General features: G+C 47.6%; 1 protein-coding gene across 1 annotated transcript in view; it reads left to right on the top strand.

The window, feature by feature from the left end:
- The window catches only part of LOC138492638 (carbonic anhydrase 15-like), a 110,072-nt gene that overhangs the window by 64,601 nt on the left and 19,324 nt on the right, over positions 1–26,147 (top strand). Inside the window, exons 3-4 of the mRNA XM_069619933.1 lie at positions 14,275–14,445; positions 19,847–20,007. Of these exons, the coding sequence (XP_069476034.1) occupies positions 14,275–14,445; positions 19,847–20,007 (332 nt within the window). The remainder of the gene's footprint in view (positions 1–14,274; positions 14,446–19,846; positions 20,008–26,147) is intronic.

The following is a 26,147-nucleotide window of genomic DNA, read 5'->3' as shown; positions in this document are numbered from 1 at the left end:
CTTCAGAGGGGTCAGAAATGACTCTGCCATGATTTGCCCCGCGCTTGTTTCACGAGGAGCAGGGGGATGAGCCTGGTTTCTGGGCATTTCAAAGCGCTTCCTGTTTGTGAATTCGGGATGTGCTTTAATATGTCCCCCTCACTTGTGCAAATGCGCACAGGAGATAAAATGGCATCTGACTTGGCGTTATTACCCAAATTGACCTTTTACAATTGACCTTTTGCACAATTGACCTAATTATAGTGGTCCTAATTGACCTTCTGCACAATTGACCTTTACATTATTTCAGTTATTTTATATATGTATTGGGTTGGTTTTGTATTATAAATAATATAAAGGGACTGGTTGGGGGCTGCAGGGGGTTTTGGATTGGGTGAGGGGTTGCGGGGGTTTGCCCCCGCATATATGTCCTAATTGACCTTCTAAATTAGGTCAATTCTCCCGAGGTCAATTCTCCCAAGGTCAATTGTGAAAAGGTCAATTAGTATACAACCGACTTGGCACTTCTAAGATTCAGGTGCCCTTTGTGATTTGCACTGCTACTTTTTTGGTGCATCTCCTCACCTGCGCCCAAAGACGTTTTGAGAATCTGGTCCAGTCTCTCGCCTTAGGGCAGTGGAGAGATGCGCGCGACCTGAACCCAGGGTAAAGAAACAGTCAATCAATATTAGGCTCAACGTTGACGCTCAAGCCACCCATCCAACGTTCATTGAATGCCATGATGTAGGCGTGTAATCGAGGCTTGCAGGTCGAGGATTGAGCTTGCAGTTTCCTTAATGCATGTGTGGGTGAGAGGGCAGATCACAGAGGATCACCCATTCAACGCCAGGTAGTTACTACCTCTTGAAGCGATGAAGCCTGCACGAGAGCCCTCTGTTGCGTCGTCGGTGACCGCTGGCCAAGTTAGTGGTTCTCAGATGAAGGCGAGAAGCTCTACCATTGGCGAAGATCAACTAGAGTACGCTGGAGCATATGGGTAAGAGCCCCATTACTATTAGAGCTTATGCAGGAGGGAAAAGGCAGCCTCGCCTTGGCTTCATGTGGAAGAGATTGGCCAGTGCCCCGTGTGGCCCAGGGAAGCATGGAATGCAGCCTTCTTACGGGTCGTTAGAGCCTCCATTTCAAGCCTGCAGATTGGTTGGAGAGCTGGAAACAGGGAGAAGAACAAAGAAGGAGAATCAAGAGCAGACTCCTATTTAAGCAATAAACACAGACGGGCAGGGGCATTAACGGGTCGGGTAAACCCGGGGCTGAGTTACATGGCTGAGTGAAATGAGCGCCTTAACGTGAGCCCCAGGCATTACCATACCCGGTAGTGAAGCTTCCCACCTGGGGGTGATTATTGCTATTAGCATTCCGGGATTGTTTTCACGGATGCTAATAGTTTTTTTTTGGTAAATTGAGAACCGGCACGATCAGGGGAGAAAGGAACTACACGTAACCCCTTCTTTCTTTCCATGGCGGCCATTGCCTCAGCTGGAAGCACCGGTACACTGAGTGTTCCAGGGGCAGGCAAGGGAACAGGCAGCTTCAGGTGGAGGTGAGGGTGGGGTAGATTTTGGGGTGGGGCGAAGGAGTGATCAAAGCCAAAGGTAAGCTCTGCTGCCCATCTACCCTCAGGGCACATTGGAGGTGGCTCTTGTTGAGGACCAGGTGCCGCCACTCTGCTGTAAACCTCACTAGGATGGGAAAGCCGAACCTGGAAGGACTCACCCTGTCCTAGGGCACTCTGCAGTGGGTCTCACAACATTCTGAGTTCCGGACCAGCCAGGATCACTGCATCAAACCAATCAAGCCTCATTCCACCGCATTTGAACCAGAAGAACCCACCAGTGCTGCCTTAGCACTCGCTTGATCTTTGAACCACGTGCTCACATCATCGAACCATCTGCATCGCTCCTTCAGGGCCCTGTCACCTGTCTGACTCGAGCACCACCACCCCATGCAGACAATTTCAAACCGCTGCATCGTAGCAAGCATAGAACCGGCAGGAGTTCACAACGCTGCTTGACTCAAACCGCTGGACCTTTGCATCACTTATTGACCTGAACCAGCGGTGCTCATCGTTTAGAACCACCGGCGATTGTCGAACAGTTCCGGTGACTCAATTGACCTCTTTGCTTGATGCCGCCTCGAAATGCACAGAGCACCTGCTTGAATCTGACTTGACGCCGACTTGTCGACTAAGACTGTGCATCTCGTAGCTGTTCCTGTTGCACCTTTATGATTGGCATCACCGATGGTTTGTAGAAGTGTGGGGGCTGCGTGGGCGGCTTAGCCACTAGTCATGTTGCAACACCTGCAGAGCAGAAGTAATTTCACCCCACTTACCTTCAGTATATGGCAGGGAATCTTTACGCCAATCCGCGCCTCAATGAGGGCTTTTAGATTCGGGGGTGCAAAGCTCTGTTTTTTGGACTGTTCAGGCTGTACCAGGTGAACACCCTGTGGGATTGAAAGATTATACAATGTAACACGTTCGACAGGCATGTCTTCAAGGCGGTAGTTTGGCATCATGTTGTTGCTACTTTCTGCATCCCAATGCAAGACTTTCTGTTCTGAATTAAAGTTCAGTGCACAGCACCCATGAACCCCTTGGGGTATTGCTTCACTATAGAAAGTTTTTAAATCAATCTTACTAATGTCACCACAGACCAGTGTCTGTCTGACATACCCTTCACACACTCAAACAATGAAATTCCCCTCCACCCCACTAGGTTTCACTAAAGAACCATTTGTACGCTCCTTTCAAAAAACATCTGAAATTGCCATACTCTGTCTGCCCTCTAGGGGTCAATACATCACCCATTTCTTTCTGTATCCCTCTTCAGCTCATCAGATAATACCATGCACTGTCCAGTAGATGTCACTGCAGTACCTCTGTCCTGATTCCTGATTTCTCATACAGCACCCCAATCAGCATCAGGGCGGGGGCCTGTATGCTCTGTTACTCATAGACACAGGCAGTGCTATATTCTGTCTGCCAAGTGGGGAAACAACTTCAACACCTGTCAGTCTGCTCACTCATTAAGGTCAGGTACACAGGAAATGTCATACTATGTTTGCAAGCTAGTTTCTCCCTTATTGAGGACCTCAGATGATGCCTTACTCTGTCTGTCCACTAGGTGCCGCTGTCTGCCTTATTCCGATGCATCCTGTTGTAGAGCAGGGTTCCTAGTCCCAGTAGAGGGGCTGTTTCGTTTTTGTGCCCGTGCAGCTGAGTGCACAGCTCCCACCAACTGGCAGTTTGACATAAGGGAATATTTCATTCCTGAAAGCTGGCATGAACCATTTTACGAGGGGTGTGAACAGGCCGGAATATTATGAAATATAGGCAGGAGTCAACGTGTACCAAAGAAACTAGTGGAATTAAGTTCCACTTTGCCTCATTTCCTCCCCCTGACTCCCCATCCGCATGCCTGTTCCTGCTTCCCCGTGGCCCTAAACCTCACTCTACCTCCCTCGTATACAAACCTCATACCCTGGTCCTGCCTTTCCTACACTCCACCCTCCAAGACTGTGTTTTACACCTGTGCAATCAAGACTGAATCGAACACAGCGAAAGAAAATGCATCTTAAACAACCATCATTACTTTCAGTCAGTGGTCTCGGGAGGATAGTTCAGGGGCAACGTGCTCGGCTTGGAAGCAAGACGACACGGAGCAACACAGGTTCGATCCCCGGGTCCGCGCTTAGAAACCTCTGGGTATTAAGCGTGTTATAAATAACCCATCATATCATTGTCCCCTCAGAGCAGGGGTGCACAACTGATTTTGACAGAGGGCCGAAAGTACCTTACATGAGGGCTATAGTGGGCCGAAAAGTAAATGTGGGCGGGGCGGTAGGCGGGGCGTGGCAGGAGGCTTTTTAAACCCCCAATTTGTACTAAACACATGGAAAAAGAATGTTTTTGAGGGGTAACGATTTTTATTTGCATTTCAAACTTACATTTTGTACTACACATTTTCCATTGTTATAATTTATTTCTATTTAGTTATTGTATCTCGCCTGTTTAATTAACTTATATATATATTTTATTGACCCTAGATACACTATGCCCCATGACCCCCTCACCCCAACCAAACACTATGCCCCATGTCCCTCACCCCCAACCAAACACTATGCCCCATGTCCCCCTCAACCCCAACCAAACACTATGCCCCATGTCCCTCACCCCCAACCAAACACTATGCCCCATGGCCCCCTCACCCCCAACCAAACACTATGCCCCATGGCCCCCTCACCCCAAGCAAACACTATGCCCCATGGCCCCCTCACCCCCAACCAAACACTATGCCCCATGGCCCCCTCACCCCCAACCAAACACTATGCCCCATGGCCCCCTCACCCCCAACCAAACACTATGCCCCATGGCCCCCTCACCCCCAACCAAACACTATGCCACATGGCCCCCTCAACCCCAACCAAACACTATGCCCCATGTCCCTCACCCCCAACCAAACACAATGCCCCATGTCCCTCACCCCCAACCAAACACTATGCCCCATGGCCCCCTCACCCCAACCAAACACTATGCCCCATGGCCCCCTCACCCCCAACCAAACCCCCCAACTCAGCACACACACAAACATGCACCAATACAGACCCGAACCCCCACCCCCCAACTCAGCACACACACAAACATGCACCCATACAGACCCGAACCCCCACACCCCAAATCAGCACACACACAAACATGCCCCCATACAGACCCGAACCCCCACCCCCCAACTCAGCACACACACAAACATGCACCCATACAGACCCGAACCCCCCACCCCCCAACTCAGCACACACACAAACATGCACCCATACAGACCCGAACCCCCCACCCCCCAACTCAGCACACACACAAACATGCACCCATACAGACCCGAACCCCCCACCCCCCAACTCAGCACACACACAAACATGCACCCATACAGACCCGAACACCCCACCCCCCAACTCAGCACACACACAAACATGCACCAATACAGACCCAAACCCCCCACCCCCCAACTCAGCGCACACACAAACATGCACCCATACAGACCCGAACACCCCACCCCCCAACTCAGCACACACACAAACATTCAAATCAAAACATTCATACACATCCGACACCCCCCGACCCCCGCATCTCAACATACACACAAAATACATTCAAACACAAACATTCAAACACATCCGACACACCCCCCACCCCCGCATCTCAACATACTCAAAATACATTCAAACACAAACATTCAAACACATCCGACACACACCCCCCGCAACATACACACACAAACATAAAGCAAAACAAACACAGACAGACCACTTACCGGAGACGTGCTGGAAGGCAGGCAGGTAAGCTGGAAGTCGCTGGAATTGTACTACGGCTGGCGTGGTCCAAGGCTGAAATGCCTTCCGGCATCAAGCCTTATGGACCACGCCAGCCGTAGTGCTGGCCCTCTATTGGTGCAGCACACACGCATTACGTGGCTCGTAGGAGCAACGTGATGCGTGTGTGTGCTGAGCCAATGAGGGCCAGTGTTTTCACCGGCCCGGAAGAGAACAAAGACAGTCTTTGTGCCTCGCGGGCCGGTCAAAAGGGCATGGCGGGCCGCAACTGGCCCGCGGGCCGTATGTTGTGCACCCATGCCTTAGAGCAAGCAGCTTTGCGTACCCTCCCCTTTCTAATCACCCACCATTCACACCTCTTAAGGGACTTGCCATGGGCCATAGCCCCGCCCCCCCTACTCACTCTGTACCTGTGCACACAGCTGTGCCTGCAGCAACTTCACAGTAATGGTGCTTGATTGCGGAAGACAAATGCTGATCACTGATGGAGCAGGGCTGCGTGGTGGCTGCGGAACGGGTTGTATGTCCTAAGCGGGCTACTGAACAAACACCCACCAGCACCGCCACCACCGCACGATAACTCAGAAAGAAGGGAGATGGGAACATTCCCAGTGCGGCCCAAGTTCGAGTCCCCTGTAGAGGAGCAAAAAAACAGAAGTGCCAAGTCCAAGAATGTGGCTCCCAGTGACAAAACGTAAAGGAACAATTGTGGATTTTACCAAGAAATAGATGAGCATGTACCCTTTAGTTCCTGCCCACTTCGACCTCTCATTATAGGCTATATAATGAGGTAACAAAGATTGGTGTTATGCACTTAAGCCATGGTACTAATGGAACAAAGCCCTGGGTTCTGGGGGTGCCCTCGGTCTGGCAGGTGAGCATTTGGTGATGCTGGGGTATCGGCAATGTTGGACACTGTGCTGCATTTATCAACTGTGTTCAAAATGTAGAGAAGGCGAAGAGGCTTGCACTGCTCCAAGAATGTGTGAAATGTGTGACTCGCCCTCTCGACTACTTCCTTCTCATCACCCCCGCCCCCGAGCTGGGCAACTGAGCAGATGCCCTATAGGGACTGCTCATTAAAACGTGCACTGGGCATATTTCGGAAGCACGCAGTGTGCCCACTGGGGAGAGTTCGATGAAGATGTATGTGGGTTTAGGTAGGGGAGCAGATACCTTGTTCAGTGCCTGTGGACTCCTAAGGGAGCCTGCAGCACTGGCGACCAAAGCCAACCCCGAGTTGCGGCTGAATAATCAGCTTCATCAGGGTCCAATGTTCCATTGTTGCAAGTAGGGCTTTAAATTAGTCAGGGCTCCCAAGGAAAGGCTCTCTCTGCCCTTCGCTAGAAAGCATCTAACCTCCTTCTGAAGGCGGCCGTCAGGTGTCTCACGCTAGGTGACAATCGCAGCACCCTAGCAACTGACTTCCGAGCTATGAAAGGAATGCATTTAGAGAAATTAGAAATCATCCTCTGTTCAATGAGGACAAAAAAGCCTCAAGCCTGAAATCTGGGCTGTCCAAAGGAGAATGTATGATTCCTGATTACAGACATTTTATTGTTAGAATACGTGTTGCTGCAAAAGAAGAAAAGAGCGCCAAGTGCAGTGTGAATGACTTGCTCAGGAGGGTTCAATGGCTGAATCACTATCACAGACATATTTGTCAAATATAACACATCTGTGGCCTTCTTATGTTCCTAAAATGTGCTTTGATATTATCCACAGCAGCCAGGAACACACACTGGTGCTGTTTGTCCGCCTCCCCTGTCTCATTGGGGGTTTGCTTTCAGAAGGAGGTTTATTTACCCAGTGATTGAATTGTTTATAAGCTTAGTTAGGAAGTGATGCATTCACAGACATCAATGTATTTATTACCCAAGCCAGAAAGAAATGTATTTACAGTACTCAGATTGGATGCAAGGACACCATGCTGAGAAACCAAAATGATACATTAGCAGAGCCTCATGATATATTGTTTGGTGCAGATGCCCCCTTTTAGGCCATGCCCAATACTTTAGCTACACGCCCTTGTAAGAGAGCCCCTCAAATTACCGCTGAGAACAGGCCAGAGTTAATGCTTTCTTTTTTTTGTTTGTTATGTTTTTCCAAACTTTATTTTCAAACAGGGTTACATGTCATTAAGGTATCACATGCTCAATTCCAGGCAGCCATCACAGCAATTTAAGCAGAACTTTGCGATTATGTTTAAATTCTTAAAATGCAACCTTAATAACAACATTAACAACGTCCCTCCCCCCCGCTTCCCTCCATCCGCCCTAACTGATATGGTTTCAACTTCTGTGCCAATGGTTGTTGTTGGCTGTGACTAGTTCATCCCTTAGGTTACGCTGATCTTAGCTGTAGGGCCGCTCTTCCTCCTACTCGTCCGAGGAGCTTCAGTTTAGGATTGTTCTCATTAGCCTTGGTCTGAAATAGTAAGCTTCTCTCTCTTTGACGAAGTCTATAAACGGGTCCCATATTGCCAAGAATTTCTGATGACTGCCCTCTTTCAGGGCCTCCACTTTTCCCATTGCTAATAAATTCCCTATTTTGACCCACCAGCATGCTATCGCCGGACCCTCTGGATTTTTCCAACCTTGAGCCAGGGTCATCCTTGCCGCCATTAATAATTGAGTGACGAGGGTGGCGTTGTTACCTGTCGCTGCTGCAAGATGTAGTTTCAATAGCTCAGCGGGTTGAGCCGATGAAATACATGTATATATGCAGCGCTGCACTATCCTGTAGCCATTCCTGGAAGGCCAATTCCAGTTCTCCAACTCAGAGTCAGATGGGTTATGCATTGTGGGTATGCAAATGAGCTCAAATGCTAGGCCTTTGCCCCAGTATAATGTCTTTGTCTACAGGGCAGTGTTATTTTGAACATAGCATTTTTCAACCCAAGACAAACCATTCTCAAGCCGACAGACAACTACATACTAGTTTCACCCTTGTTAAGGGGCCATTAACGCAGTAAAGCCAAACTCTTCTTCTTCTTCTTCTCCTTCGTCTCCTTCTTCTTCTCCTTCGTCTCCTTCTTCTTCTTCTTCTTCTCCTTCGTCTCCTTCTTCTTCTTCTTCTTCTTCTTCTTCTTCTTCTTCTTCTTCTTCTTCTTCTTCTTCTTCTTCTCCTTCTTCTTCTTCTTCTCCTTCTTCTTCTTCTCCTTCTTCTTCTTCTTCTTCTTCTTCTTCTTCTTCTTCTTCTTCTTCTCCTTCCTCTCCATCTTCTCCTTCTCCTTCTTCTTCTTCTTCTTCTTCTTCTTCTTCTTCTTCTTCTTCTTCTTCTTCTTCTTCTTCTTCTTCTTCTTCTTCTTCTTCTCCTTCTTCTCCTTCTTCTTCTTCTTCTTCGCACCGGCGATTTCCATCTATTTAGATGATGTTCACCAAAATAAGCACCAATCAGTCATCCATCCCGACTAGATCTCTTCCCACTTCCCCGTCTCCAGCACAAACTGAAACAGGAACCTGGACTGATCGTCCACCACCCCTCTTTTCCAACTGGACAGATCACATAACCCCTGCGCAACCACCCCAGTGCCACTCATCCTGACTCTGCACGATTCCCGCTGCTCCTGGTTGGAGCATTGGGGCATGCATAGCAAACACCAGCAAAATGATGGTGTGTTTAAAAATGCTTGGAACAAAACCCATTCCTCCTTAAATGTGAATGTAGATTAAGCCATTTGATCAAAGTCACACATTGCGCAACCACCCGGTAGATATTGCTGGAAGCTCAACTCCAGCTGAGAGCCAAATGGGCATTGTGTTGTGGGTATGCAAATGAACTCAACTGCCAAGCCTTTACTCTAGGAAAATGTCTTTATAGGGCAGTGCTATTTGGACCATAGCATTTTTCAACCCAAGACAGGCCATACTCAAGGCTACAGACAACTACATACCAATGTCACCGTTGTTAGGGGGGTCATCAGTGCAGTACAGTCTAACAGCCTCCCGGTTGGAGCATTGGGGCATGTTTGTCAAATGCAAGCAAAGTTATGGTGCATTTAAAAATGCTTGCAAAAAACCCTTCCTCCTTCCATGTGCTTTGATCAAAGGTACACAGCACAGCACCACCCAGTAGGCCCAGCTGGAAGCTCAACTCCAGTTAAGAACCCCTCATTGTAATGTGGGGATGCACATTTGATTACATGCCAAGCCTTTGCTTCAGGAAAAAGCCTTTAGTGCAGTGCTATTTTAAACATAACATCTTTCAACCCAACACAGACAATTCCCAAGACAGCAGAACACCAGCGCCACACGTATTGTGGATTATCAGTGCACTACAGTCTAACAGCCTCCTGGTTGGAGCATTGGGGCATGTTTAGCAAACACCAACACATTTATGGTGGGTTTAAAAATGTACATTTGGTCGACTTAAATAAACTGCCACTTTTATAATTAAAACGATTTAACCACTGCAGAGTTGGTAGAGCAGGTCCAGGGAAGGGAAAACAGTCAGCAAGCTACAGATTTAATCCCACCCTCACTAGAGACTGTCCTCAGGACCACCAAGGTAGCTAACTAATAGAGTAGAAAACCTCTGAGGAAGGTGCCACATTCTGGATGATGCCAGGAGAGGTCAAACAAAGGGGTGCTTCTCCAATTACAGACTAACCCTAGAGCTCTAACACGGATTGGCTATCCAGGGCTACTTATACTGCGGGTGATGTGATGATAAACTGCCAATGTCAGAGATTTAGAGATCAATGTCGCATTGCAGGTGTTTTTTGTTCAACATCCTTTGACTTCTCACTTTTATAATTATTATAATTGGTTATTTATAATGCGCTTAATACCCAGAGGTTTCTAAGCACGGACCCGGTGATCGAACCTGTGTTGCTCCGCGTTGTCTTGCTTCCAAGGTGAGCGCGTTGCCCCTGAGCTATGCGGAAACAGCAATGAGGCATTTGAATGGAGCCTGACTTTACCTGGGAGCCAGCCATAGGCTCTCTGATAATAACCCTCTCTTTGCTCTAGACTCCTCCAACTTCTAAGCACTGTAAATTATTATCCCATTTTGAATGTTTACTTGATTTAATCAACTGTAGAAGGCAGAAAGGCGAAGTCAGCCCTGCTGCAGGATTTGAACTTGCGAAGTGCAGGCTGCCCTTATGTCAGAGGCTGATGATATGATGTATGATATGAATGGTTATTTATAACACGCTTAATACCCATAGGTTTCTAATCGCGGACCCGGGGATCGAACCTGTGTTGCTCTGTGTCGTCTTGCTTCTAAGGCGAGCACGTTGCCCCTGAGCTATCCTCCTGAGCGTTACTCTGTTGCTATCAACCCTTGACTGAGGCTAGAGGCCTCTGAGTTATGCTGCAATGTTTTGTAAAGTCTGCTCTTAGTGGATGGATGGTTCAACTTGAAGCCGCAACTTGAAGGTCTGCTTGACGGGAGTTCCGCTATTAAGAGGAATCTTATTACATGTACCTCCATATTCTTAAGGTCCTGCTTCCTAGGAGATCACTGGTGATCAGGCTCATTCCACCACTCATGCACTTTTCACGAGAGCAGGCCATCCTCTCCTCTAGTGTATCTGCCCTTTCCAAAATGGCCGCGCCCAATGGAAAAACTGAAGGATGTCACATGGTAAGAGTCATTTTCCTGGAACGCCTAGGAAACAAAGAAAAGACTCTTAAGCAGTTTTATGGCTGTGGGTGGCTGTAACAGGGAAAAGCATAACATTGACTTTAATGTTCTTTTTTACAATTCTTTTTGGCTTTATATGACTGCTTTTAGGACTATTTTTTCAACGCTTTGTAGTTGAATAAAGGCATCTTTCTGCCACACCTCGCCACGGGGGTCCCACAGGAGTTGAAGATATCTCCCATAAGTATCAATTGGGAAGCCTGCAGGAGCCAACCGGGCGGACCCCGTCATCCGGGGAACCCAAAGAGAGAGATTCTGTGTCAGCGCCAAGAATAGACCCGTGACGTCGAGGAAATCCTGCTGCATTATTAATGAAGTCTAAATAGGGCTCTAGTTGTTAATATTGAAAAGGTCAGCTCGGCAAAGAGGGGGCACCTCTGGCGGAAGGCTCTGAGGAGCTAATGATCCTGCTGGCAGCGCCTCGGTCTGCTGCGGCTACGCAAGGTTAGCGGTTGTGGCCGGGGATTCACTGATGAGCGGGCTTATTGCAACCCACAGGTGAACAAAATCAATCCAGGAACTCTTTCCATGATATCGCGCGGCAGCGCAAGACACTACTCGAGGCTCGCCCTCATCATGGATGAATGCTCATGCACTTGACAGGCTATTTGGCTAGAAGGGCAAAGGGAAGCCCATTGACTTTCAGCAACTGAGGGAGGAAGGCCCTCTGATTGACCCCTCGAGCCCACCCTAATTCAAGCCCTTCACATGACCTCTATGATGTCACAACACGCAAAATTTGAGTCAGATCTTGCGGTCAATGTGCATGGATCCTCTCATACTTTAACGACTAATGGCTGGGAGGAAGCCATCTTGGACTTACCAAATAAGGGCGTATGGTCCTATCTAAATTCCCTACCCGTCCACATATTTCAAGTGTTTTACATTAATGTTGTAGCGTACCACTGTACTTAGAAACCATAGATTGATTGGGAATCCCCAGTCAAGCCAACAGCAAACATAACAGACCCGAAGGAACGTTTACGTCAAAACGTACTGCTTCGATCATCAGATAGCATCGCAAAAATAATAACATAACTTCATGGTTGAGTCCGCCCGCTGTAGTGATACGTTTTATTATTGTTCCTCCTAGTTTGAATCATCCTCTTCACTCTCTCTACTTTTCACTCCCTCTTTCTCATTTCTCTCTCTTCTCACGCTTTCATCCTTCTCCTTTCTCCTCACCCCATCTCCCCCCTGTTTGTCATACGTTCCTCCATTCTCCCCCTATTCCACTCCTCCACCCTCGCATTCTCTGCCATGTATTTCTCCCTTTCCTCCTCTCCACCTTCTACTTCGTCCCTCTCCCCGTAAAAAGATGTGGAGGCTCCTACAAGCACCCTAATCCACTTTCTCCCTTACCAATATGGCCGCTCCCAATGGACAAACTGAAGTATGTCACATGGTAAGGGTCAATTTCCTGGAATGCCAAGGAAACAAAAAAAAGACTGCCAAGGAGCAAAACATGGAAGATGATGCGAGGGGGTTCGGGTGGTTAGGTTTCTAGCCCCTGTTAGGAATGTCACCTGATCCACTCTCAGATATAATCCATTACTTCCGCACCAGCTCTTGAACCCAGCGATTACATGAGAAGGTCATCAATAGCAAGAGGTTGTGTAATTGTAGATATATACTATACAAAACCCATGTAATGCAACATCATTTAATCTAACTCCATGAATCTACCTGGAAAAGATAAAGGGCTGAGTAGGACATGCTGGATTTTCGAATATGTAATGATAAGCAGCATGTAGTTCTCTGAAGAAATCACTCAACTTGCTGAGTTGTCTTTTTGGCATGCACCTGTGTGCCCTTTGGAACTCAGTGTTTCCTTAAATGCTGGCATGTGGGCCCGCCAGAAGGATGACAGAAAGATTTCCCCATGTAGTGCGCACGTATGACTGTATGTAGTCAGTTAAAGTGCTACTATTCACCCAAAAGCACATCATGGCGCTATATAAAAAGGTGACTGGCATGCCTAGTGGTAAGCCAACTCTAAGAAGAAATCGAAACCTGTAGAGACACGGTTAAGGGTTTCAAATTCTTGAGACCAATCCCATCACTGAAAAAGATTTTTCACCAATAGCAATTTTCCGAAACTTGAGAATGATTGGGATATAAGATGATGAATTAGTTGGGATATACCCGCACAGCGTATGTGGAAGTGTCTAGGACTGGTTAAGGTGCAAGGCCTCATAGGTCAGGCCCAGAGCCTTAAAAGTGACTCAGTATTGGACCAGAAAGCAATGAGGATTGTATAGCGAGATGCTTTTCAATGAGATTCATGGAAGGTGGGTGTGTTCTCCAGACTGAGCCCTTTTAGGAAATGTTAGTGTGCCGCTAGCGTTCCGCCCTCTTGACTCTTCGACTGCTATAGGATATACCGCTCCAAAGATGTTAGGGCCAAGCATTCCTAGAGTGGGCGCCACTCAAGGGATTATCTTTGCTTTTAATGAAGGGTGTTGTCTTTAGCCTGCTGTGGGGTCTGGATCCTGCCACTCATTAGATGTGTTGGACTATGACTTCCATAATCCCTCACCATTGACTATGCTGACTAGTGCTAAGGGTAGTTACAGGCAAACATAAAAGTTGCAGGCCCAGATCGGTTGCTGGCTTAGCTCAGTGGTATTCGACGCGTTGACCTCCGAGGAGTGAAAGTTTGTTTGGCTTCGAAGCTGTAGCCGGAAGTTACACAGAGATGATTGCAATGGTTTCTCAACCCAATGAGCCCACATAGGAAAGGTTCAGGGCGTGCCCTGACCAGCTTCTAATCAATAATCGCACTCCTGTACCCCCAATACAAAACAAGGGCTACAAAGTGTCCCGGCAGGTGAGACTGTGTCCCCAGCCGATGCACATCACACTTGTGACCTTTCTGCATGCCCAAGGTCACACACGGAAGGGCTTTCTCTCCAGCATGCCCCTACAAATCTCTGCAATGTGTGTCCTTTGCCAGTTTCAGGACAGAGAGTTTCCGGACAAAGTACAGGCAGCTCGAACAACATGGAATAACCAAGATGGACGGCCTTCCTTTTATCCCTTCCTTTAACCCCCGGGAGGATCGCTCAAGGGTAACGTGCTCGCTTTCGAAGCAAGACGATACGGAGCCACACAGGTTCAATCCCCGGGTCTGCGCTTAGAAACCCCTGGCTATTAAGCACGTTATAAATAACCTATCATATCATAACCTAAGGAAGCTGACAATCCCCATACGTTGACCATACCTTTCCCCTCCCCCACCCTACTTCCCTTTCCTCCCCAGCAACGCTAACTAAACTGTTGTTTCTCTCCACCCAGGTCCCGAATTCTGGAAGACTTTCAGTCACAACTGTGGGGGAGAAAACCAATCCCCCGTCAATATTGATAGGGCGAAGATCAGCAAGGACAAGAGTCTTGGAGATATCGTCTTCGGTGGCTACGATCAAGCCCCTCCGGGCAAGTGGAGGATCATGAATGACGGACACACAGGTAGGTGAACCTTCTGCTTTCAACTTTACAGAAGACAAATCTAAACTGTGCTACCTTTCCAAATGGTCGCGCTTTATAGTAGATTTCCTGCTGTTGGTTCCCACAAGACCTTATCCTTCGAATGGTAGGCAGCGTATTCGTAGATAGACGGAAAGATGGACTCTCTGCTCGCGCCCTTTTCAGATCCAGCGTCAAAAAGGTGCGCTTGGACATCAGGAAGAGAGGCGCAGCTCCACCCTACTGACGAGGTCCAACCAGTCCGAAATACGTGTCTGGGGTTACGGTTGGTACTCTTGTTCAGAGGAGAATCGGAACATCATCTCTCTTCCACCTCTGATTTGGCCCCATGTCTCACAAAACTCTTAAATGCCGCCCTAGCAGCAAACCTTGTCCTCAGACATGGATTCAAGCCGGAATTTGTCCCACTACATAAAAAGGGCGGGAGAGAGGATCCTGGGAATGACTGCCCGATATCGTTGTTGGATGCACGGGGAAATATATTTGCTAAGGCATTACTGATACACCCGGAGGACTGGATGGAAGAAAATAACAGCTTGCACCATCTACAGGCCGGCTTCTGGCCGAATATCAGCACAATTAACCAACGCCTTAGGTTGGGCCGTATATGTGACAAATATGGAACCCTAAATATGATGAGTCACATTTGTGGACCTAAAAACGCCTTTGACAAGGTACCAAGGGTGTTATTGTGGAATACTTTGAGAGATATGAGGAACCATCAGCCCTTCTCAGGGCACTACAAAGACTTTACAGAGGTAATGAGGGTGTGGTAAGATGGAGTGCTGATGGGAGGGTTACAAAAACAATCCCCACTCAAATGGGACTGCGCCAAGGATGCGTACTGGCTCCTAAATTATTCTGCCCTTTTATCAAAGGCATCCCTGCGATGCACCACCTCTGGCCGGGGAAAATGGTCTGATTTTAAGGTTTGCAGATAATGCTGTTTCATTATCCCTGACGCCAAGTGGCCTAGAAAATCAGCTTATGGCATTTGAAGAGTTCTGTGACCATAGCGGGCTCTCCATAAATGGGAAAATCCCTGAAAACTATAATTTTTAGGAAACCGAGAACAAAGGGGCTTAATAGAATCGCTTTCAAATGTAAAGGGGATCCTATTGAACAGGTAAAAAGAGTATGATTATCTGGGTGTTCGCTTCACAGAAAAATGGAATTGGAGTTCTCACGTTTGCAAAGCAGGCATTACACTCAGCCGCTATAGTGGTGCCATTGTTAAGTTGGCCCAGAACTATGGCAATAAGGCAGTAAATGTATCCCTTGAAGCCTATTCTGCGCCGGCTAGACATGCGGCTCTATATGGGTTGAAACGAACTGCGGTAGATTATCTATAAGTGAAAACAAAACCTTTAAAAATCTTTTGGGTCTTCCCAGCAGTAGACCCTGGTCTATGTATAGATTGATATACAGAGAATCAGGGTCCCTGCGTAGATCAAAACCATGTCTTTACTGGGCTAGGGTACGGTCCTCTGCAGGTCTCGCTGTGTATAGATCTGCAATCGAAGAGGGTGGCCGATCGTTGCCATGGATGAAATACTTAAAGGCGATTTTGCATTCACTTGGTCTCAATGACCATTGGTCAAAAACCCAACTCATTGATCGTAGCACAAAATCATAAATCAAGGAGGCCCTAACGCACGAGGAAGCAAGTGGACTCCTTACTGATATTGCAAGTGAGGAGAGGGGAAGGAAGTATTGGGAACGCAAGCAGATCCTCAGTTATGAAAGTTGCCTGGAAAATGTTTCCCCCAAATGTTCCAGTGTACCTCAAGCTTCAGTTCGGGACATTACCCCTGGCTGAACTATTGCACAAATGGAATTATGATCTTTCCAGCAAATGACGTTGATGTGAAAACGTGACTGAAAATTACAATGCTTCCTCCTATTTTGCCCACTTTATTTCAACATCAGGAAGAGATATCCTTTGCTACTATTTAGACATAGATCAATAGCAATTGTACAAGATTCACTAGCACTGTGTGTTAATTCAAGGGACGGACCAGCAGTGCATGCGGTTGTGTACTACCTGACGAGCGCGCGGAGGGTAAGATCCCGCTCCATTGCCTAACACTACCAGGGGTGCAAATTGAGTCTTTCATCTGTGCATTACCTCTTCCTATTTTTCAGTATTTCTGATTTTATATGTTCTTACCATTACTGATTCTTATATTTCTATGTACACTTTTGATTCTGCAACTAAATGATGTTTAAAAACTGCTTCCAATCTGAAGATGAATTGGATACTGGTGTTGTCCTATTTGTGGTTGAAGCACTATCGAATCTATACCCATCCTATCTCATTTTTGTCTGTGAGGGCTGACAAGCTGTGGAATGACTTGCCTCTTGCGCTCCGCTCTACGGCTGCCCACTTGCCATTCAGAAGCGCTTTAAAAACTCGACTCTTCTCATTCTTGCTCCATTTTAGTGCTTGCTCAGTCTTTAGCGCCAGGTTGCCTGTTGGGTGTCAGTTGCGCTGTACGTAGGTACAAACATGGATAACATGACATACCTGTGTGTGTGTGTGTGTATATACGAGAACGAGAAACAGGGAAGTCTATAATTAAATGCCTTGCTCCCGTATTTGGCAATCTCAGTTGGCAGTTGCGACATCGATGAATGAAGCCTTTATGAGCAATGATGGGTTACATTTTAAGATATATATCATGCAGATTTGTATGATGGTGTACCAAGGGTGTTTCTGCTAGCAGTTGCGATTGTCATTTGTTTCTGTTGTTGCTCTTATGATCTATGGATCGAAAAAAAGTCGAACTGACTGACTGACTGACTGACTGTTTACGACATTTACCGCCTTCGGCCCTCTTAGTGCTCCTTCTAGTTCCAAAATGTCATACCTCCTGTGCCCCGACATGTTATATGGCAATGCACCAAATGACACATTATTCCCAGTTTGCCTTTTCCGTGTACACTTGCAAAGGGTTAAGTGTGAACATCATTTAAGGCCGCTACTCACTTATGAATAAGGATGACGCATTCGAATGGATGAAATTTGATGATAATGGAAGACACTCACCACCTTGGCATGCTCCTAAATACCGTAGTCTCCATTAAAGACCTGTCTATCCCCCTACTTTCTTAAAAACAAAAGATATACATGGTTCTGGCAATCCTGCTTCAGTTGTGTATACATTTCAACATAGATTAGGCATTTGGGCATATGTCTGATGGTACCAACGCCAGCCTATTGTGATTTCCTCTGCCCTTTTATTCCAAGCCCTGCCCCATTAGCACCAATTTGTTAAATTTGGTGTGTTTGCCCTCATCAGTACCCTTCCTTGCTCCAGGGGTAAGGTGTTTGCCCTCCAAAAGCATGTTCGGGGCTCCCCAATGGAAAAAAGGCACCCTTCTTCTTATAATCCTGGCTGGATCACTGGTGTTGAGCACCACATATTGAGGCATTTTTATTGTCCTTCTCCTTTTGCCCCAACATGCACTGCAGCCTTTATAAACAAAAAAGGACTACCCCATACCCAGGGGTGTTTCTAGTTCTGGAGAAGATCCGGGGCTAGGCTAATGTCCAGACTGTCAGGATTCGGGTCTAGCTAGAATCTTGCTGATATCGCTTGAGCGTCTATCCAGGGCTGCAACCAGAAGACCTGGGGCTTTAGCCCCCATGCCCCACTTGGCTATGACTCTGCATATGCCCCCCATTCAAGCCCCAAGGAACAAGGGGGCTTGCGAGGGCAAATCTCACTTGATGCAAGCCTCCTGTGGGTTTGTAATATTGCAGCCAAGTGGACCAGACGCACTCGAAAACTATTAAATTCCTGTTCGTCTCAAATCGTCCATCCTGGCCAGGGAAGGAAAATATATTCATACATCAGGAATGATACCTTCTTGATCCATGAAACCTGTAAGAAAATGGGGACTCGAGCCCTGGAAGTTCCCTGAGAACACAGCGGCTGCCACAATTTAGAGGAGAAACAGGGCCCAAGCCACCTGAGGAGGATCCAATGTGGATCGAAACATGTGCTTTCCGTGGCAATTGGACAGATCATGGCCGCCTCCTTTTTAAAGCAAATTCAATCTTTATTTTATCCCATGGTGATGTATCTGCTATGGTTGTGTGCAAAGGGGATGTCACCTACTCCTCTCCTCGCTCCCGCGCGCCACATCTCACACACTCCAGTTTCTGTGTTCGGCCTTGCTGTCCACCTGCCCTCATCATTGTTGCCCTGGTCACAGACCTCTCAACTCACACGCTTTTGGCAGGTGTCCCCCGGCATGGAATCATATCACTCACCCGCCTAGCCCCCAACCCATCCGTACAGTTAAATGGGTTCACACCCACCCAAAAAAAGAAATTGTCCGTTTTGTTCCTGCCCTGGGGATATAAAGTTTCCGAGGTATGCTGTCTTCTCTTTGCCGCACGCTGAGAGGAGAAAAGAGAAAAACGATCTCCTTGCTGCTGCTGGTCCCCACACTTATCCCCCACCACGCACAACCAGAATGAAGACCAAGGTGGCACATGACACCTCTACAACTACACTGGGCCGCCGCAAGGTGGTGATGCCATCGTGCCCGACCAACCTGCATGCACTCCATGTTAGCCCAGAGGCGTCGACAGGGTAGGGCCTGTGCGGGCCAGGCCCACCCAAAACGGTACATGCCCACTCGACAGCGCTGTGTGGGCATTTACTGATGTTAATGTCACTGCGGTGGGCCCAACCACATACGTTTCAGGCCCCACTTGTTAGACAATCCTGGCTACGCCTCTGTGTTAGCCCTGTGGTGGGAGGTCCGGGCTGTAGGCTGATTGTTGCCCCCTCCCATCCTGAAGTTGCTCCCAGCCTAGAGGCCTATGACCAGGGACAGTACACATGCCATCCGTCGTGCACTTACCCAGGGCCACTGGGATGAAAGGCCTGGTGCAGAAAGATACATAGATAAGCTATCAACAAAACACTATTGGACCCATGTGCTTAATGTACACATACTATAAATACACTACAGATTCAACATGCGTAGTGTTGGTGGTCACATAGACTATACAGACTACATTATTGGGTCAGTGTTGGCAAATAACCATTGACAGCAAAGAATTCCAAATCTCAGGTCTACTTGCCTGTTGCCTTACCCCAGGGGTCTGCAACATTGTGATCTCCAGATATTTTGGACTACATTTCCCATCATCCCTAGCCCACATAGTCAATGGTGGACTGATTCAGTACTGGTCTGAGACCAATCTAACAATATGGAAGAGGTAAGTGGCGTGGCATGTTGGCAGTCGCAGTCTGCTGCTGCGGCCTTTGTAATTACCCCATGCACTGTGTGACTTGCCATCCACTTGTATCCGCCCCAACTGTGTCTCTCGTCTTACCAACGTGTGTGTTATTTCTCTCACCAGTGCTGGTCAGTCTGGATGGAGATAACACCCCGGCTCCCATTGATATCAGCGGGGCGGGGCTCCCCAACGTCTACCGCGCCCTGCAGTTTCATTTCCACTGGGGGAGCCTGAAGCAGGACGGCTCGGAGCACTATATCGACGGGAAGCAGTACCCTATGGAGGTAGGATACAAGGCTTTGCCACCTCACCCATTCCTCCTATGAATGCTACCTGGTTAGAAACATCAGGTCAAGAGCTGGAGAGGCCAATGGAAAGATGTGGGACTCTGGAGGCAACGCAGCCAATGAAGACTGGGTGCAAAGGTCTGGCTCAGGCTTGGCTCCAGGCCAGGGGCCTTCACCCTTGGGCTCTCCGGATGTGTTGGACTACAACACCCATCTGCCCTCGCCAGCATGGTAACTGGTGGAGGAACATGTTAGTAATGGCCCAAAGACTCCGGAGAGCCCTAGGATGCAAAGCTCTGCTCTCGCCCTTGTGTGGCGGGAGAGCCAAACCAGAGCTGAGCCAAACACCATGGGTCCTGACCTCTCGCCCCTTCCTTCTCTTTGGCCCTTCCACGCCGACTCATTATTTATTTATTTATTTATCACTTATTTATTCGTATTTTTAAAGTGCACATCAGCCCGGGGGCATCGTGGCGCTGTTACAGATAAAGGACATTGTAGCTGGTCATAGCTGTGTTATTTGGTGACTCATATGTCACCAGATAATACCGCTCTTTGCTGAACTTTGTCATCAGACTGGCTCAGGTTTTCAAGTGACCTTCATTTGGAGGGAATTTCAGTTTAACTAAAATTGCATTTAATCTTGCTCAGTGGCTGGACCTGGAAACCTTTGTATTTTCCTAACCAAGGGACTTGCCAGTAAGTGAGTTACTTGGTAGAAACTGATGAGGGACCTTGGCCAAGCAAGTGCAGGGATCATAGAGCCCCAAAATAATGGTAATCTGTGTCACAAATGTTGCATTTCATTCCAATGTATTTAATGCGTCTCCAACCTTTAACCCTATGGATGTTTTGGACTACAACTCCCAAAAGCCCTAGCGAGCATATTCAAGGGACAGGGATCTTGGGAGTCGTGGTCCAAACCATATGGAGCATTTCAGGTTGAAGACCCTTTAAACCATATTCACTTTCATTGCTCCCATAAAAACACTTGGTAGTAGGTTTGGAAACCTGCAGCAAATACTCTAAGAAGAAAATCCAAACACTTGCTGACTTGGGAGACATGTTGGGGATTCTGGGAAAATTGTCTCCATCCCTGAGAAGTGTCAGAAAGGAAGGGATTTCGAAGACAGCAAGGGACGAACTCTCTCCTGATTAAGGACCAGCGTTATTAGAGCAAGACTCCACATCCCACAATGCAATGGAAGAAACAGAATTGGATAATCTGCCCATAACAAACGTGAGCACGGAGTTCTATGACCCCGTTACGACAAACAACAGCCTACATCTCAGAACGCAGACTTTATTACACCGCATGGCAGCAAGTAGATACGCATTAGTCCACATTCTCGAAAAGCAGTACATTGAATGAGCTCGTTTAATTTGTGCTGCTTTGAGAAATGCTCAGATCAACTTATTCACGAAGGTGACCGGCGCCTTCCAGGAGGGGCTGGACTGTAGCGCGAAGATGTGCTGTCAAGCCGCCTTTCATACATTAGTGTCGGGAGCGCGCTCGCGGAGCACGCTCCCGACACTAATGTATGCGAGTGCGCTCCCGACACTAATGTATGGCAGGCTCCCAGTCAGAGGTGTACAACAAGTGGAGGCAGCCAACAAGTGGGGTCTGAAGCTGCTGTAGTTGGGCCCTGTGTGGTGACATTAATATCTGTAAATGCCCAAACAGCCCTGCTGAGTGGGCATTTACAGTTTATGGGTGGGCCTTGCCCGCTCAGGCCCTGACCTGTCTACATGGATGTCATTTAGGGGTCGCCAGGGGTCGCAACTGCGACCCCTAAGTTCTCCCTTGCTACCCCTGTGGTCTCCCTTGCTCCCCGTAAAAAAGAAAAACAGGAAAAAAAAGTTTTCTCTCTTTTTCTTTGTTTTCATTGAGGCTCATGGGCTGTGGCCAGCAGCATGTGGTTCTTTGTTTCTGGAGTGGCTGGTTTTCTGATAGCTATAGCCGGTAAGATAGCTCTGTGGGTTGTGCGCTGCCTGCTGCAATGTGTATGTGCTCTGCAGGTTCGACTCCCAGCAAGGTCAATTCAGCCTTTCATCCTGCTGAGGTGGATAAATAAGTACCAACACAGGTTGAGTGATATTGTATGTTTATTTGTTCTATATGAAGCGCTTAAGCATAAGTGCTATATAATAACACATCATTATCGTTTGGCCTTCCACGTCTGCTTGGATTCACAGTGATATTGTAATATGGGCCTATACACACTGATATTAATGATACATAAGGCGATCCATTCTTGTATGAAATGTATATCACTTTACAGTGATATCGTAACCATATTTTTCGTAGTGTACTCAGAAACAATGTTATGTGATGCCACTTTCTGTTTTGTCGAGGGGTGAAAGGTTGCGTTCCCTTGCTTCCGGTGATGTCACTTTGGGGTGGGCTCAAATTACACCACTTCCTATGATGTCATCAGAGGTCAAGGGTCGTGTGATGTCACTTCCACTACCCCTGGCATTTTGATGAAATGACGTCCCTGCCTGTCTATGCCTCGCATTTCATCGCATTCCACCGCAGTGAAATGCCCGAAAAAAAAGGAACACTTTTCCATTCCCGTCTTGGGAATGGAAATTAGAGTGTGACAGTCGCGGTTCAACCCGAGGCTGTCACACTTAAGAAAAAAAAAACATTGCATGGTCAGAAATGACCCTATCATTGTTTGCACCTTCCCCTGCACCTGTTTAAGTGCATCCCATTTGTGAATTGGGGATGCACGTTGCAAATGCGCCACCTGGAAAAAAGGGCACCTGAGTGAGCGCATCTAAAATAGTGCTGCCTTTTGTGAATTGGGCTTCTCCTTTCTTTTGGCACACTTGCACCCAAAAATGATTTGAGAATCTGACCCATAGTTCACACATAAATGCCAGAAAGATTAATTCCTGGGAGTCAGTCCGGTTCGATCCTCGGGTCTGCGCTTAGAAACCTCTGGGTATTAAGCTTGTTATAAATAACCAATTACACATGAAGGTAAACACTTTTTTGATGTGTAAACTATTTAATGTGACGTGATGCATGAAGTATACATTGCGCATGAAAATCTGCTCAGCACACTGCCACGTCAATACTTACTTACATTAGCTTCTGTAACCAGAAGCACTGTAACCAATGTCTTAAGCATAAGCGCCTAGATACCTCCGTGTTTTGTGCGCTATAAAATAAATACACACATAAATGACAGCTTGTAGGCAAGCACAGAAGCTGCAGCTGTGCGGCTTGTCACTTCCCTCGCTGTTGACGACACACAAAGGTTTGTCTTCCCACAAGTGAGGGAAGGATGCGTCTGCTGCTGCGTGAAAGAAATGTGGGGGGTTCCACAAAGTGAAATGTGACTGAGTGAATCACAGATGCGCTCATTCAATTGCCCCTTTTTACGCCTGTGTGTCACGGGCCACTTTCACATTAGAGAGGCCTTAATGCCCCCAATAGTGGCACAATCCTAGAGTGCAACCCACACACTGAGGTGTCACTTGGCTTTAGCAGGAGGGGTCCCAGTAATTTGGGGAACAATAGAGAGTCAGTGTACATCGGGCAGGAAATATGTGTATCCATGGGAACAATTAGCACCAGCCACTAGTTTATACAAATTGGTGAAGTTACATAATTATTGCTACTTAACTAAAAGTCGGTGCATTGCAACCTGTCTAAAATGAATAATGTAGTGTTCGGGGAGTGTGTCGTAGAGGCCCGTTGACGCCCCCAGATTCCAGGCCTCCTGATTGCTTTCTTTTTTTGTTTCCTTGTGCTGACTGTTTTGGCTCTATAAATGTTTAAATTATCTTTTGAGATTAATTGGAGTAATTAAAATATGCTGTCTGATTTTTCGTACTCATTTATATATGTTGTCCACGCTAGAGGAATAACCTTTATAGTTCAGTATATACTTTTCAAACTACATTAATTTGCATAAATGAGGGCCTGGCACGAATTTATCCCGGGAATACCCATTATGTTGCTGTGCCACCGTATGGCACGCCGTGTGTGCGCATTTTCCCCTCCTTGTTCAAAAGTGAATTAAACAATACGCTACATTTGTAAAGTATGCATACTTAAAAATCGGCCATTATTGTCCATTCCGCTGTCTTGCCTTATTGGCCATGGGTCCCCCTATTTGTACATCGGTCCTTTTGTGTGCACCATTAACATTTATTTCCATGGAAGCCGGAAGGCCTGGGGCAGGGCCAGTCACATGGCAGGCTCTCATAGATCCTCCATGCCACGAAAATGACATTCATCCTGTCCTGCTTTGTACACAACACACATTTGGAATCTGGGAGTTGAATTTTCTCTTTTCCCATTAGGGCGGGAGTCTGCAACCTGTGGCTCTCGAGATGTTTTGCACTAGGGAGGTCATTACAACCCCGGCGTTAAGGGTTAACGACGGCGTTAACCCTTAACGCTGGATTCCCACTTTAACGCCTGCTTTTGGCAGGCGTTAAAGTCCATATTACAACTCAGGCGTTAAGGGTTAACGCCACCGTTAACCCTTAACGCCTGATTCTGATTTTAACGCCTGCTTTTAGCAGGCGTTAAAATCCATGGCGCTAACCTGCCATGGTGCTAATTACGCCGCCGTAATTTACGGCGGCGTAATTAGCGCCTTCCCCACTCCCATTATGCCCTATGGGGCAAAAATGGGAATGGGGAACGGAAAATGGGAAATGGGGATTTACCGCCCCACTCACCTTGGAATGGGGCGGTAAATCCACCATCCACCATGGTGTAAAGGTAGTTTACACCATGGTGGTAAAGTTGGTGCACTTAGCACCAAGGTTGTAATGACTCCCATGATTCATCACCATTGACTACGCTGGCTAGGGATGATGGGAATTATAGTCCAATGCATTTGGCAAATCAATGGTTGGAAACCCTTGGATTGGGGGTTTGGAACTACAATTCCCATCATTAGGTCAAGTCCTAAAAAAGTGGGGGGACTCATTAACATACAAATGGAATGTGATGTCATCAGAAATTAGCGTATCAAGGTGGGATATGCACATTTCATTCACTTGGCTTTGTATAACCATACACATTTCTTAGGACCAATGGCATTTGCCTTTCATAAAATCAACACACTCAAAAACCCAAGGGAGTATACTTTCTTCTAATAGAGTTTTGAAAACGTTAAAAGGTGTGTATGTTTTAAACTCCAAGAACCAATGCCAATGTTTTCCCTGGAACATGCAGTACCGAAATGTGACATTTCACCTTTAGTTGTGTGTTGCATTTTGTCAGGTTATGTGGTGCAGTGGTGAAGTGGCGGGCCTACGAACGAGAAAAGAGGTTGGCATAAAAAAGACAATGGGGGTCATTACGACCCTGGCGGTAGGGGGTTAACAGGGTCGGTAGAGCTGCCGACCCCGTTAACCCCCTACCGCCTCATTAGGAGGTCTCCTCACGGGATCCGCTAAGGACGCCTGGTAAAACCAGGCGTCCTTAGCGGGTCCCGCGAGCAGACCAGGATGCAAACAACGGCCCGTTGTTTGCGTCCTCCCCATTCCCATTGAGCCCTATGGGGGCTCAAATGGGAATGGAGATGTACCGGGTCCGGGTTCCTTGAATGGGGAAATACCAGGCCCCACTAGGTCGGAATGGCCTGGTATTTCCCTATTCTGGGAGCCCGGACCCGGTACCCGGTATGGGGGTAGCCATGTCGCAAACAGCGGCATGGCTACCTCCATACCCGAAATGAGGCACAATGTTTCTTGTTTTACACACGCCTCCAAAATACCTGTGGGGACTCCATCCACCCTCTGAAAAAGGTGGGGGACTGCGTCCACCCGCGTGTACCCTTGACTTGAGCCCGCACAGTGTTTGCTGGCTTTGTAAATAAAGGACTGGCTGAGGTGAAATGACACGGGTGCCATAGACCTACTGGACTACCAGAGTTCCCGGCTTGGCCATGAGCGCATGTGCCATGCAGGCCGGTGTGTTTGCGGCAGCTCTTTGTGGTCATTTGGGCCCCGCCAGCCCTTGAGTTGTCTCTGGTTCTCACTGGCCGGTCCCTCCCTCTCCCTCATGGTAACCTGAAATCTCCCGCCATGCACCGGATGGAAAAAGCTTCCCAGAGTAACGCCTTGGATGTTAGCTTACTGTTTATTATTCACGAGCTGCTTCA

This window comes from Ambystoma mexicanum, chromosome 10 (genome assembly GCF_040938575.1).
Source record: "Ambystoma mexicanum isolate Mex_15411 chromosome 10, UKY_AmexF1_1, whole genome shotgun sequence".
Taxonomy (NCBI): Eukaryota; Metazoa; Chordata; class Amphibia; order Caudata; family Ambystomatidae; genus Ambystoma; species Ambystoma mexicanum.
Note: the sequence above shows the minus strand (reverse complement) of the source record. Positions and strands in the feature narration are given on the sequence as shown.